Below are 15,265 nucleotides of genomic sequence, written 5' to 3'. Positions count from 1 at the left end.
CTCCCCAGTGGAACCATGGCAGCTCCAGGCCTTTAATTCCCTACTTGGTGCCAGCATTTGACCCTAAAAGCTATTTTTTCATTCTCTGACCACAGACTCAGAGCTGCATTGAAAACAAAATTATCTTTACTACAGTAAGAGTTAGAAACTTTTGAATTAAAGTTTAAATTCCACAGAAACTAATAGACCTCCAGAGAAGTTTGAAGATAGCCTGTGACACCACAAATTGGATCAGTTGAGACCCTGACTACGTAAAATAACCTGTTTTACTGTTTGTTTTCATGAACCTAGCTGGCCAGCAAGGATTGTCAGTTGCCTTTGATCTGGCAACCCACCGTGGCTATGATTCAGACAATCCACGAGTCCGTGGTGATGTTGGAATGGCTGGAGTTGCCATTGATACGGTGGAAGACACCAAGATCCTTTTTGATGGAATTCCTTTAGAAAAAATGTCAGTTTCCATGACAATGAATGGTGCAGTAATTCCTATCTTGGCCACATTCATCGTAACTGGGGAAGAACAAGGGGTGCCTCAAGCCAAGCTTACTGGGACAATCCAGAATGATATACTCAAAGAGTTCATGGTCCGAAATACATACATTTTCCCTCCAGAACCATCGATGAGGATCATTGCTGACATCTTCCAGTATACATCAAAGGTATTCTTTATTTTAATTCACTTCTATTATATTATTTATGCAGTGCTCAGATGTGCACAAGACACTTTACAGAACAAAGAGAAAGATACCATGGCAGCTAGTAACAAACAATGCAGGATGGGAAGTACAAGGATTACAATAATAAAATCATATATCAATGGGGTATATACATATTGATCATTTGGGGAAAATTAGATATTAATCACTATCTGTAGACAGCAAGGAACAAGTGGGATTTAGGAAGGATGTGCATGGTGCACAGGAGACAGCTTGACAAATAGGAATTGGGAGGCTGTTTTGTGCGTAGAGGTCAGTATGGAAGAAGACAAAGGTAGGAGACAAGGGAAGGCTGGGCCAGAGTGGTGCAGAGTCTTGAATACAAGGAGAAGTTTGATTTTTGAAATGCAGGACAAGGGGGAGCCAGTGGAGGGATTGAAGGAGAGTGGTTTTAATGATGGCTGAGGAAGACTGTTTTGGCTGTATCATTTTTAATAGATTTAAGGGGGGCAGTGTGACCATCAAGGAGACCAGAGGATGAGGTTTTAGTAATCGTGGTGAGAGATCATTAAAGCTCAAACAACTAATTAGCTGTTGGGGCAGAAAAGTAGAAACAAACTGGCTACATTAAGGAGGAAAAGCAGCAGAATATGAAGGTGATGAGTAGCGTATAAATGTCTAAGTAGAAGATATGGCCAGAAACAAGTTTACTTTTGAAACGTAATTTACAATGAATAGGGTTGTCTTTAAGCATTATGGGCTAGATTTATAAAAGGACTTAGGCACCAACCTGCCACTACAGCTACCTAAATCCCAGAATCAGTCCCTGGATTCACAAAGGCCCTGCTCAGCTGTTCCTGAGCCCTGTAGGCACTTAAACTTGTGAAGAACCTTAGTTTTGCAGTAAATGTTCCCTAGGTGCCTGTTTCTGTTTCTGCCGATGCTGTTCCATGCGGTCAGCTGGACTTGTAATCCCCAGAGCGATCATGAAGTAGGAGAACAAAGGCATTCCTCAACCTATTTTGCCTTAGGGGCCTGATCCACTAAGTGTGCTCAGAACTCCCTTACCAGATCAGGCCCCTACAGACAAGCTTACATAAAATGGCGACAGGGTGAAGGGGAGTAGGACCTCCCTCATAATTTTTAGCTCAGTCATTAGGTTACTCACCTGGGATGTGGCAGACCCCTGGTTCAAGTCCCCCTTCCACCTGAGTGGGAAAAGGAATTTGAACAGGATTTGCTGCCTTTCTGGTGAGTGCCTAGCCAAATGTTGAAGCTGTTCCACTGTGGATCAATAATGAAAGAATGGTAGGGCCGAAGAGAGAGCAGGGATGGGAATGACTGTAGTATGGTGGTTAGAGCACTCAGCATCATTGTGCCTAAGATTCTTTGCGAATCTAGCCCTAATAGCACAATTACATGATTCTGCTCTTGCTGCATTATTGCTTTTTTGTTTACACAGCACATGCCAAAATTTAATTCCATTTCAATCAGTGGGTACCATATGCAGGAGGCAGGAGCTGATGCCATATTGGAATTAGCTTATACTATAGCTGATGGATTGGAGTACTGCAGAACTGGAATCCAAGCTGGCCTTACCATTGATGAATTCGCACCAAGGTAAGTAAAACAAGCTCACAAGTTCTTACCTGATTTTTGGAAAATGAATAGAAACTCTAGGTTTTAATTTCACGTTTGGACTCTGACATTTAAAACTGTGCTAGTACCGAAGGTAATATCCATATTACAAGCTGACTTTTTAACTAGCATAAGATTGCAGTGGCAAGGAGTGAGATCTAGTACGACAGACACTTAGGTTTAATCAACAGGTATGGCAGCCCTCTGGTGTCTTTTCATATTGTAGTTTTATTTATGCCTCCTTATATTCAATCAACAAAACACTGTTTAAAATGTTCTTAAAAATTCTATTAATATCACAAGAGAATTCACATACCTAGGCATGCCTTCAGTTATCAGTTTTCTTTAGTAGTAATAATTTGTATTGGATCCAAGGATTTTGTTCGAATCATAGAATATCAGGGTTGGAAGGGACCTCAGGAGGTCATCTAGTCCAACCCCCTGCTCAAAGCAGGACCAATTCCCAACTAAATCATCCCAGCCAGGGCTTTGTCGAACCAGGTCTTAAAAACCTCTAAGGAAGAAGATTCCACCACCTCCCTAGGTAACCCATTCCAGTGCTTCACCACCCTCCTAGTGAAAAAGTTTTTCCTAATATCCAACCTAAACCTCCCCCACTGCCACTTGAGACCATTACTCCTTGTTCTGTCATCTGGTACCACTGAGAACATTCTAGATCCATACCCTTTGGAGCCCCCTTTCAGGTAGTTGAAAGCAGCTATCACATCCCCCCTCATTCTTCTTTTCTGCATACTAAACAATCCCAGTTCCCTCAGCCTCTCCTCATAAGTCATATGCTCTAGCCCCCTAATCATTTTTGTTGCCCTCCGCTGCACTCTTTCCAATTTTTCCACATCCTTCTTGTAGTGTGGGGCCCAAAACTGGACACAGTACTCCAGATGAGGCCTCACCAATGTCGAATAGAGGGGAATGATCATGTCCCTCGATCTGCTGGCAATGCCCCTACTTATACAGCCCAAAATGCCGTTAGCCTTCTTGGCAACAAGGGCACACTGTTGATTGATATCCAGCTTCTCATCCACTGTAACCCCTAGGTCCTTTTCTGCAGAACTGCTGCCTAGCCACTCGGTCCCTAGTCTGTAACAGTGAATGGGATTCTTCCGTCCTAAGTGCAGGATTCTGCACTTGTCCTTGTTGAACCTCATCAGGTTTCTTTTGGCCCAATCCTCTAATTTGTCTAGGTCCCTCTGTATCCGATCCCTACCCTCCTGCGTATCTACCACTCCTCCCAGTTTAGTGTCATCTGCAAACTTGTTGAGAATGCAGTCCACGCCATCCTCCAGATCATTAATGAAGATATTGAACAAAACTGGCCCCTGGACCGACCCTTGGGGCACTCCTAGATGCTGTCAGACTGACATCAGAATCACAAGTCCTGATCATAACTGCAAATTATGAAAAGTTACAAATAGAGATGGCACCATAGACCAACCAGTCTATGCCCTGACAGGTATCCAATATTAAATTAATGTAACACTTTAGGTTAATCAAAAGGCCCAGAAGTAGTATATTCAATGTGTGCTTGTAACTTCCATTAATTCTAATGGGAGTTAAATTCTCACTAAATTGGGGAATAGACTCTTAAACCTTTGGATAGGAGACCCTGCATGCTGAATGAACTCAAAGATCAGGTCTTACAGTGAGCTGAAATGTTGTATCTTTTGTGTGAAGTACTTCTCCAGTCCTCACATTTATATATTTAGACAGGTTTTCTTTTTGTGTGAAAGTTGCCATATTGGTGTCTCGTGAAAATTAAGACCTTCATCCACTGACAGACACGGCAACTATGTAAACTTCCCTTCATTGCCCTGTCAGAGTGCCTCAAACCTGATTCAAAGAGAGCACTTTTAGGATCAAAAGGGTAACTGTCTTTGTGCCAGTTGCATCCTTGACACTTGTGAAACTTTCATGACAATGCATTGTATTTAAAGACTTTTAATTTCTTTTCTCTTAAAATCCTTACAAGCATTAAGTCTTATGTGCTACATTGTGAAGTAGGTGATTACTGTTTATCTTGTTACACATGGGGAAACTGAGGCAGAGAGCAGTTGTGATTTTCTGAAGGTGACATGAGTAAGTGATAGAGAAATGAATTGAACCCTGCAGAGTGAATTCCTAGTCCCCTGCCTTAGCCACCAGACTGTAAGGGTAATTTATGGCATGGAGATTTGTCTAGTAGGCACCTGCACTGAGTCCACCATTTAATTTTACATAGGCTATCCATTGGAAACAACTTCTGCTCTATAGATGGAGGTGGATTAGATTCTTCAACATATTGTATAATTAAAAAGCTTTGTATCCCATTACCAATCCGTGAGTCAGCCAGGCCCCATTTCATCCAGTTTACTATGGGGTAATTCAGTCTGTGTACCATGGAGTCTGCTGGAAGAATTATTGATGATGATATTGATAGGTCTACTAGAAACTTGGTGAAACGATGATCATCAATGGGACACGGTAATGCTGGGGTACAAAATATGTAGGAGTGACATAGTAGGTTGTGCTGTTGGGGGAGTGGCACTATATGGGAGAGAGAGGAGAGTCAAATATAGCAAAAATCTTAAATGAAACAAACTATACCTTAGAATCTCGGTGGAAAGAAATTCCATGCTTGAATAATAATATAGCAGTAGGAGTATATTACCGACCAATTGATTAGGATGGTGATAGTGACTGTGAAATGCTCAAGGAGATTAGGCTACAAAAACAGAAAACTCAGTAATAGTGGGGAATTTCAACTATCATCATATTGACTGGGAACTTGTCCCCTCCGGACAGGATGCAGAGAGAAAATTTCTGGACACCATAAATGACTGCTTCTTGGAGCAGCTACTCTTGGAACCTACAAGGGGAGAGGCAATTCTTGATTTAGTCATAAGTGGTGCATATGATCTGGTCCAAAAGGCGAATATAACTGAATTGCTTGGTAATAGCAAACATAATGTAATTAAATTTAACAACCTCGTGGGGAGGGAAATACCAAAGAAACCACCACAATAACTTCAAAAAGGGGAACTACACACAAATGAGGAAGCTTGTTAAGTGGAATTAAAAGGAACAGTCCCAAGAGTGAAATGCCTGCAAACTGCATGTAAATTGTTTTAAAACACCATAATAGAGGCTCAAATTAAATGTATGCCCCAAATAAAAAAACAGACTCCAAAAAAAATGCCACGATGGCTAAATAGAGTAAAAGAGGTGGTTAGAGATAAAGACATCCTTTAAAAATTGGAAGTCAGATCCTATTGAGGAAATTAGAAAGAAGCATAAACTCTGCCAAGCCAAATGTAAAAGTATAATCAGGTAGACCAAAAAAGAATTTGAAGAGCAACTGTCAAAAGTCTCAAAAACTAATAGCAAAACAGTTTTTAAATACACCTCTACCTCGACATAACGCTGTCCTCGGGAGCCAAAAAATCTTACCGCGTTATAGGTGAAATCACGTTATATCGAACTTGCTTTGATCCGCCGGCGTGTGCAGCCACCTTCCCCCCCCAGAGCATTGCTTTACCGTGTTATATCAGAATTCGTGTTATACCGGGTCGCGTTATATTGGAGTAGAGGTGTACATCAGAAGCTTTGCAAGCTTGCCAAATAATTAGTGGGGCTACTGGACGATTGGGGTGCTAAAGGAGTGCTTAAGGAAGACAAGGCCATTATGAAAGAGCTAACAGAATATTTTTCATCGGTCTTCACTGCAGAGGATGCGAGGGTGATTCCCACACCTGATCCATTCTTTTTAAGTGATAAATCTGAGCAACTGTCCCAAATGGAGGTGTCAATAGAAGAGATTTTGGAACAAATTGATAAATTAAACAGTAATAAGTCTCTAGGACCAGATGGTGGTCCTAGAGATTGCTGTTCTTCCTTGATATAATGGAGAATTCTGGGAACTATATTGCTCATTATCCTGTACAATTAAAGTCCTGGACATGTGCTCTTATTGCAGACTGTCTTTCTTCTGGGGAATTGGTATGAACTTCTACATGGAAATAGCTAAGCTAAGAGCTGGGCGACGGCTTTGGGCTCAATTAATAGAGAAAATGTTTCAGCCCAAGGACCCCAAATCTCTTCTTCTAAGAGCTCATTGTCAGACCTCAGGATGGTCCCTTACTGAGCAGGTTGGATTTTGAATTTTAAATTATTTTCTACAAATGTGATCTTAGGAGTAAATCTGTTCTACTGATTCATGCATACTAATATAGTAAAAGCTTTTTTATTCAGCATGTTGGGGAAATAGGGGGTGCCAGTAAGTGAAAAATGTCAGTTAACTAAGAGGGAGGGAGTTTGGGTGTGGGAGGAGGTGTGGGGTGCTGGATCCAGAGGGTGCTCACCTCAGGCGGCTCCCCAGAAACGGTGACATGTCCCTGCTGTTCCTAGTCAGAAGCACTGCAGGCAGCTGTGCCTGCTGCCTCCACCCACAGTTGCCGCCCTCACAGTTCCCATTGGCTGCAGTTCTCGGCCAGTGGGAGTTGCGGAGCCAGCGCTTGGGGCAGGGCAGGGGCAGGGCACAGAGCTGTCTAGCCATGCCTCTGCCTAGGAACAGCAGGGACAGGCCGCCACTTGGGGGAGCTACCTGAGGTGAGTGCCCCCCCAGGTCCGGCATCCCGCACCCTCTCCCGTACCCTAACCCCCTCCCACACCCAAGCTCCCTCCCAGAGTCCACGCCCCATCCCCGCACCCACTCCCGCACTCTGAACCCCTCGTGGTCATTCCTCCACCTAGGAGCAGCAGAGATGTGCTGCTTCCAGGGAGCCACACGGCGCCAGATAGGGGGCCTGCCAGCCCCACACCAACCGGACTATAAACTGAACTTTCTATGAAGATTAGAAATGCTGGTTTATAGAGCTTTCCGGTTGGTACAGGTCTGGATAACACAGCTTTTACTGTATGCCTACCTGTCTGATGCTTTATTGAGACAAGCAGATTAGCAGATCTAATAGCTTTGTGGCTATATGATTTCCTCATTTACATGCTGCCCAGGATGCCTTTGTGACTACGTTAAGAGATCAGAATAAAACATTTCTCATTTAAAAATCTGGATTTCTTTCATCTGGAAATGTTTTGCATCTGACATAATCATATCCATACTTTGCATATCAGAAATTTAAGGGTCAGTCTCAACAAAATATGCTGATTCAGCTAGTATGGTGGAGACACCTCAAATAAATTCAGAACTTAAATCAACTCCAGTTACAGGTTAAACTAGCGATAACTGCATACGATGGTGACTGATGTACCCTACTGGTTAGATAGAATAGAAGTTATTGTTTGAACATTGGCCAAGTGTTACTAGAATGCAGATTTACAAACTCTTCCCACAGCCTGTTCTGCCCAGTAATGTCCACGTTTGTGAATGGGCAGAATATAAGGGCTTTGTCTTAACAAAACTTGCACCAGTATATACTAGATTGGTTTTTAAACCTATATAGTTAAACCTGTTCCCAGTTGCCTTGAGCTAAACCAAAATAAGTAATTCATACACTTTTTGCACTGGTTTAACTATATAAATTTTTTTTAACTACTTAAACTTTCTTGTATGAATGAGCCTGAAGAGAAGTTCAGCTGCCCTGAATATGGCCATGTATGTTTCACATTTGTTATGTAAGAGAAATGTACAGACTTCCTCCTGGGACAGATAATGTGTGAAAGAAGTGCCCTAATGAGCAAATAAATTAATCCTAATTTCACCCCTAACGTGTAATTTTTTTTTTTCTGGGCTTTCTTGTTTGCTTTCCATCTTGGCATCTTCCCTTAATTGTTTGTTTAGTCTTTTCAGTCTCATATGCTAGAGAGAGGAAAATCCTTCTGTACAAAATTGGAATTCATTTTTTGTAGTTTTGTCTAAATCTAATCACTCTACCAGACCCTCAGATAACCTCAGTATGTGTATTATCTGTGGAGAAGTAGAACCTCAGTATGTGTATTATCTGTGCCTGATTTTTAAATGAGTTCTATATGTGGAGCTTGATAAACTATGAACTGAAAAATGTTATTTTTATTAATTCTATAGTATTTATATAATGTTAATTTTTATTTGCATTCATTGTACTAATATGAGCATTCTATGGCAACTAATTCAACACAGTCTTTTCAAAATCCTGTTGCTGTCACTTTTCCAAATGAAAAAGTAACCTAGCCTTTTTTGTGATATGCATAAATGTATTCTCCATCTAAATTATTGCTCTAAACAAACTGAAAAAGTGATATTTAGATTAAAAACTTTCAACATGTTCAAGAGCAGTCAAAGAAAACAATAAGGGGTAGTGTGTAGAGCAAAGAACTGGGGTGGCGGGGGTTGGAATTCCTTAGATTCTTTTTCCAACTCTTGGTGTATGACCTTGGACAAATCATTTATTTTTCTGTAAAATAAGTATAATAGAGAGGCTTTATTAACTGACTTAAAGCATCAGGGGGTAGCCGTATTAGTCTGTATCTACAAAAACAACAAGGAGTCCGATGGCACCTTAAAGACTAACAGATTTATTTGGGCATAAGCTTTCGTGGGTAAAAACCTCACTTGAAGAAGTGAGGTTTTTACCCACAAAAGCTTATGCCCAAATAAATCTGTTAGTCTTTAAGGTGCCACCAGACTCCTTGTTGTTTTTGACTTAAAGCAGTGGCTTTTTTTAGGCCCTCTGATAAAAGCTGCTATATAAGTGCAAACAGTGAATCCACCTAGAAATGTGAAATCAGAAACAGGTTTGTCATACAAATGATCAGACATAATGAGATGCCACGAGGGATTAGAAGGATTTTTTTATTTACTTGGTCAGTTAAATGGCTGATACCTTTATAATTTGGCTATGTTTGTTTGTGGCTCCTCATCTTCTTCTTTCAGTAAAAGGTTCCTTATATGCATCAACTTGGTTGCATTCATATTACTGCTCTTTTCTTTTTCTAACTTGGCTGGTTTTTGTATAATATAAATTTTTATGATCCAATTATACCAAAAACCTAACACTTTTTTCAGTGCATTTGTTTGAGGATGAAATAACCATCTCAGTTACATGGCAGCCACTTCATGCTTCAGAGATTTCCTTTTGCTTTTTAGGATCCCTACAACAATGTTATCCGTACTGCAGTAGAAGCAATGGCAGCAGTGTTTGGAGGTACTCAGTCTTTGCATACAAATTCATTTGATGAAGCCTTGGGTTTGCCTACAGTGAAAAGTGCTCGCATTGCTCGGAATACCCAGATTATTATACAGGAGGAGTCTGGCATTCCTAAAGTGGCAGATCCATGGGGGGGTTCCTACTTGATGGAATCCCTTACCGACGATGTCTGTGAGGCCGCTTTAAAGGTCAGTTGTGCTGTGGGGTTTTTTAATTACAGGGGCACTGATTGTTTTAAGAAATGCCTTTTAAGTAGCTATTTGGTATGAGAGTAGATTCTTCAAAGGGATGTGTATTGCATTTATTTTTAAGTTCCCTACCATTAAAGTCCAAATCCAGCAAAGCACGTTACACATGAGTATAGCTTTAAACATGAGTAGTCCCATTGAAGTCAATAGGACTACTCACTGTCTAAAGTTACAGATGTATTTAAGTGGTTTCATAGAATCATATGACTGTAAGGGACTTCGAAAGATCATGTAGTCCAATCCCCTGCACTCATGGTGGGACTACGTATTATCTAGGTCATTCCTGACAGGTGTTTGTCTAACCTGCTCTTAAAAATCTCCAATGATGGTGATTCCACAACCTGCCTAGGCAATTTATTCCAGTGATTAACCACCCTGACGGGAAGTTTTTCCTGATGTCCAACCTAAACCTCCCTTGCTGCAATTTAAGCCCATTGCTTCTTGTCCTATCCTCAGAGGTTAAGTAGAACAATTCTTCTCCCTCCTCCTTGTAACAATCTTTTATGTACTTGAAAACTGCTATCTCGTCCCCTCTTAGACTTCTCTTTTCCAGACTAAACAAACCCAATTTTTTCAATCTTCCCTCATGGGTCATGTTTTCTAGACCTTTAATCATTTTTGTCAGTCTTCTCTGGACTTTCTCTAATTTGTCCACATCTTTCCTGGAATGTGGTGCCCAGAACTGGACAGAATACTCCAGTTGAGGCCTAATCAGCATGGAGTAGAGCAGAAGAATTACTTCTCGTGTCTTGCTTATCACATGCCTGCTAATACAGGATTTTGCTAGGTTAAGGCCTAGGAGAATACAGTACATATTTGGAATTAAACACATTCTAAAGGAAAATATTTCCACACTGGACAAATGAACCAGACCTGTTAAGTCTGGAGACTTCTGATTCTTGGTGCCCTCTAATAGGATCCTGGTTGAGTGCTTACATCTCCCAGGCAAACTCAATTGGAAGTGGAGGTGAGATGGTCCACCCATGTGCACACCTAAGCTTCTACAATCTCAACTAAGATGCTGCAGTCTATAGATTACAGCAATCTACCTGAGACTGTAAGGATTAGAACTGTTTGTGGTTACAGCATCTCTTCCCCTCCGCACACACTTCCTGCCAAAAGACCTCAGGGGTGTGTGTTGTGGAAGAGCATCTTAAACACCCTGTGTGTAACAGGTGGGAGGTTTACGGAGTGGCTGTGGGGAGAGGAGCCGCAGGGCACAGCCAGCAGCAATAGCAGAGCAGGACTTGAAGATAACGTGATACAGATAACCATCATCCTAGCATGGACATGAGTTGCTTTACTTGCATAAGTAGTTCTACTGATGTCCTTGGGACTACTTACCTGAATAAAGTTACATTTATAACCATTTGCAAGTTTGAGGCTTTAGGCCTTAATTCTGCAACTGTCTCCACATGAGTGGATCATGGGACTCTGTACAGAGCCCCATTAAAGTCAGTGTGACTCTGCATGGGTCCAGATGGCTGCCCAAGAGGAGTTAGTTGCAGGATGTGGGACTCAGATTGTATACTGTGCAAGCGCGGAGGTGAAGGAGCAGGAAACCTGTTTCTTATTGGCTTTGTAAAAGACCATGCATCAATACACTGTTTTTTCTTTCTGTGTGTAAAGTAAGAAAGCTAAATTATACAAATATAGGTAGATAGAAAATAGGTTTTTAATGTAAAGCATGAGACTTTTAGGTAATTGTACTAATAAGGATTTAGATTATACTGATTGTAAAAAGTGGGTTTCATGAACCTTGCTACTAACCATTCTCTTAATTTGTTCTTGTTATCTTTCTTAGCTTATTAATGAGATTGAAGAAATGGGTGGAATGGCCAAAGCTGTAGCTGAGGGAATTCCCAAACTCCGGATTGAAGAATGTGCTGCCCGAAGACAAGCCAGGATTGATTCTGGTAAGGGCAGGAAGTGGGGGAGAGAGAGAACTTAACTTTGGAGGTACACTGTTTTAAAATGTTATGTTTTTATTTGGAGATCTGAGCTTTAAACAGGGTTTTAATTAATTTTCACTTCTTAGACTGGCATAAAGGAATTAAATTAATAAAATGAGAATTTTTGGGTTAAATATCAGTGAAAACTTCCTGAGAAGGGTCTATTAGTCTGTGAAATAGTCTCCCACAGCAAGCCAAATTACTTGACATATTTAAAACTAGGTTAGACAAAACTTTAGACTACATGGTGAAGGAATATCCTACAATGATTAGCAATGAACTTACCTGAGTTCTGTAATAGTGTATCTTCAAAGCATAGCTATTGATGTAAAAATATAACCACCAGCAGATGTCATTAATGAATGTGTGGCAAAATTTCTGTCTGAGCCGTAAGCAACTTTTGTTCTCTTATAACAATGACCAAGCTCCCATTGACTTGGATTGGAGAAGATCCAGCCCTTTGGTGTATGTCTAACCTCTTAGGCTTGGTCTACACTAAACCCCCAAATCGAACTAAGGTACGCAGCTTCAGCTACGTGAATAACGTAGCTGAAGTCGACGTACCTTAGTTCGAACTTACCGCGGTCCAGACCCGGCAGGCAGGCTCCCCCGTCGACTCCGCGTACTCCTTGCAGCGAGCAGGATTACCGGAGTCGACGGGGAGCACTTCTGAGTTCGATTTATCGCGTCCAGACAAGACGCGATAAATCGAACCCAGAAGTTCGATTGCCTGCCGCCGAACCAGCGCGTAAGTATAGACAAGCCCTTAATCTCATTTCAAATATATAAAAAAAAGAAAAGGTACAGAAACCACCAAATAAAGGAGCTTTATTATATGATCTCTTTTATTTGGAAAATACATTTAAAGGAGCTCTTTAGAGTTACTTCAGAGTAGTAAGGACCACAAACAGGGGTTCTGTGTCTTTTTTTTTTTTTTTTTTTTTTCTCCCTCCCAAGGTGAATTTATTTTTAAATGGTGGTTATATTCCTTTAGTTAATGTGAGGCAGTTAATGTTAGTAGACTTTGGAAACACAACCTGTTATAAAACTCTAGTCAGCTAAAAATAGAACGTTTAATTTAATGTTCTTATAGAATGTTTGGTCATACATTGTAGTTTTTGAGGAAACTGACTGAGAGTTAAAGGTTATTCATATTATTGTCAAGGACTAGGACTCTGATTTAGAGATGAAAGTTTCCACACCCATCATAATTAGCCATCCAGTCCCCCCATCCTTTTTTCCAATTTTGAAAAATCATGTGTGTCTATGTACTAAAATTGATCAAAGTCTTCATAAGTGAACAACTTTTGCAGGCAAAATCTAGCATCCTTCCATAGAGATTTTTAAGGTCAGTCTGGACAAAGCCCTGGCTGGGATGATTTAGTTGGGGATTGGTCCTGCTTTGAGCAGGGGATTGGACTAGATGACCTCCTGAGGTCCCTTCCAACCCTGATATTCTATGATTCTATGATCTTATGGACCCCCAGAAAGTGTTCACATGCACTGTGGGCTACAATTTGAGAATTTCTACTCAGTAGTAATTTAAGATGTATATAGAACAGGGGTGGCCAAAATGGCTCGCAAGCCACATGTGGCTCTTTTACCATTAAAGTGTGGCTCGCATAGCTCCTCCTCCCTCCCCTCCCCCATTCCACCTACCAGACTGGAGCGGGGGGAAGGGGGGTGCCTCAGCTCTCGAACTTCTGAAGACTGTCCTATGCGGCTCAGAGGGTCAGTAAGTTTGACCACCCCTGATATAGAAGTTGGCAACATCATGCGAAGGATGTGGTGAACTTGTGACCTTGCATTGCCACACATTTCTTGCGAATACTAATTTGAATTAATAGAATCATAGAAATGTAGTTCTGGAAGGGACCTCAAGAGGTCATCTAGTGCATTTCCCCATACTGAGGCAGGTTTAAATAGACTAAGACCATCTCCAACAGACAAATGTTTGTCTAACCCTGCGGTGGGCAAACATCCACATCGGGGAATAGAAATTGTATGGCGGGCCATGAATGCTTAAAAAATTGGGGTTGGGGTGAGGGCTCTGGGGTGGGGCTGGGGATGAGGAGTTTGGGGTGTAGGAGGGTGCTCTGGGCTGGGACCGAGGGGTTCGGAGGGCGGGAGGGGGATCAGGGCTGGGGCATGAGTGCGGGAAGGGGTGCAGGTTCCGGCTAGTGGTGCAGGCTCTGGGGTGGGGCTGGGAATGAGAGGTTTGGGGTGCAGGAGGGAAGCAGTGGCATGTCCCTTTTCTGGTTCCTATGCGGAGGCGTGGCCAGGCAGCTCTGCTCGCTGCCCCATCTGCAGGCACCGCCCCTACAGCTCCCATTGGCGCATGTAGGAGCGGGGCGGAGCAGAGTGTGGTGCAGTCCCCAACCCTGCACCCCTGCTGGAGCACCAGAACGGGGCAGGTCCCAACCCTGCGCCCTGGCAGGAGCGGCAGAGTGGGGCCAAACCGCGTGATGCAGCCCTGACCCAGCACCCTGGGCAGAGCGCCAGAACAGGGCCGAGCTGTGTGGTGCAGCCCCGACCCAGTGCCCTGGCCGGAGTGCCAGAGCGGGGCCGAGCTGCCTGGTGCGGCCCCGGCTGGAGCACCAGAGCGGGGTGCAGCTCGCAGGCTGGCTTAAAACTGCTCGCGGGCCGTAGTTTGCACACCCCTGATCTAATCTGTTCTTAAACACCTCCAATATCTCCACAAACCCAGCTAAACTGCTCAGTGCTTAAGTGTCCTTTATAGTTAGAAAGATTTTCCTAATAGCTAAATCCTAAATCTTGCTGCAAACTAAGATTACTTCTTGTCCTACCTCAATGGACTTGGAGAAAAATTGATTACCATTCTCTTTACAACAACCTTTACCTCTGAAGACTGTTACCGGGTTCCCCTTCAATCTTCTCTTTTTTTTAGACTAAACATGCCCAGTTCTTTCAAACTTTCCTCCTCATTTTTTGCTCTCCATTTTGTTGTTGGACTCTCTCCAATTTGTTCTCACCTTTTTTAAAGTGTGGTGCTCAAAACTGGACCCTGTACTCCAGCTAGGGCCTCACCAGTGTTAAGTAGAGTGGAACAGTTACCTCCCATGTCTTGCATATGATCCTCTGTCATTAAAAATAGTTAGTAAAGTAAGTAGATATGATTCTGACTGCACGTAGATTTAAGGAGAAAGAACATACCATTTTTACATGTCACTTTTCAGCATAAAAACCACAAAGTCAAATATTCTTAGATTTGATCATCTCTTCATAATAAAATCTGACAAGTGTAAACTTAAATCCTTTCTTGAGAGAGAAGTTTTAAATGCTTTGGATGGAAGGACTGCCTAAAAAACATAGTATTGCATTTAAAACATCAATCACTTACCTAGCTGTATAAAATACTGTAACCTTTCCAAAAGCGCCGCAGTTTTGAATATAGTCTAAATTCTTGATCTTGGTGTGGGAAATCAACAGGTTCTGAAGTAATTGTTGGAGTAAACAAATACCAGTTAGAAAAAGAAGAGACTGTTGAAGTTTTGGCTATTGATAACAGTTCAGTCCGAACCAAGCAGATTGAGAAGCTTGAAAAGGTAGGTGGTACTTTTTTGAAAATGCAAATTCTTGTGTATTTTAAGTAGTTCTGCATGAAATTTTCTTCA

The 15,265-nt window shown here is 41.9% G+C and overlaps 1 protein-coding gene across 1 annotated transcript in view; it reads left to right on the top strand.

Annotated features, from left to right (window-relative positions):
• The window catches only part of MMUT (methylmalonyl-CoA mutase), a 37,216-nt gene that overhangs the window by 2,823 nt on the left and 19,128 nt on the right, over nt 1-15,265 (top strand). Inside the window, exons 3-8 of the mRNA XM_054022931.1 lie at nt 292-659; nt 2,119-2,276; nt 6,265-6,436; nt 9,370-9,618; nt 11,483-11,594; nt 15,081-15,196. Of these exons, the coding sequence (XP_053878906.1) occupies nt 292-659; nt 2,119-2,276; nt 6,265-6,436; nt 9,370-9,618; nt 11,483-11,594; nt 15,081-15,196 (1,175 nt within the window). The remainder of the gene's footprint in view (nt 1-291; nt 660-2,118; nt 2,277-6,264; nt 6,437-9,369; nt 9,619-11,482; nt 11,595-15,080; nt 15,197-15,265) is intronic.

The sequence above is a fragment of the Malaclemys terrapin genome, chromosome 3 (genome assembly GCF_027887155.1).
Source record: "Malaclemys terrapin pileata isolate rMalTer1 chromosome 3, rMalTer1.hap1, whole genome shotgun sequence".
In the NCBI taxonomy this organism is placed as follows: Eukaryota; Metazoa; Chordata; order Testudines; family Emydidae; genus Malaclemys; species Malaclemys terrapin.
This window is presented reverse-complemented; position numbering and strand designations above follow the sequence as displayed.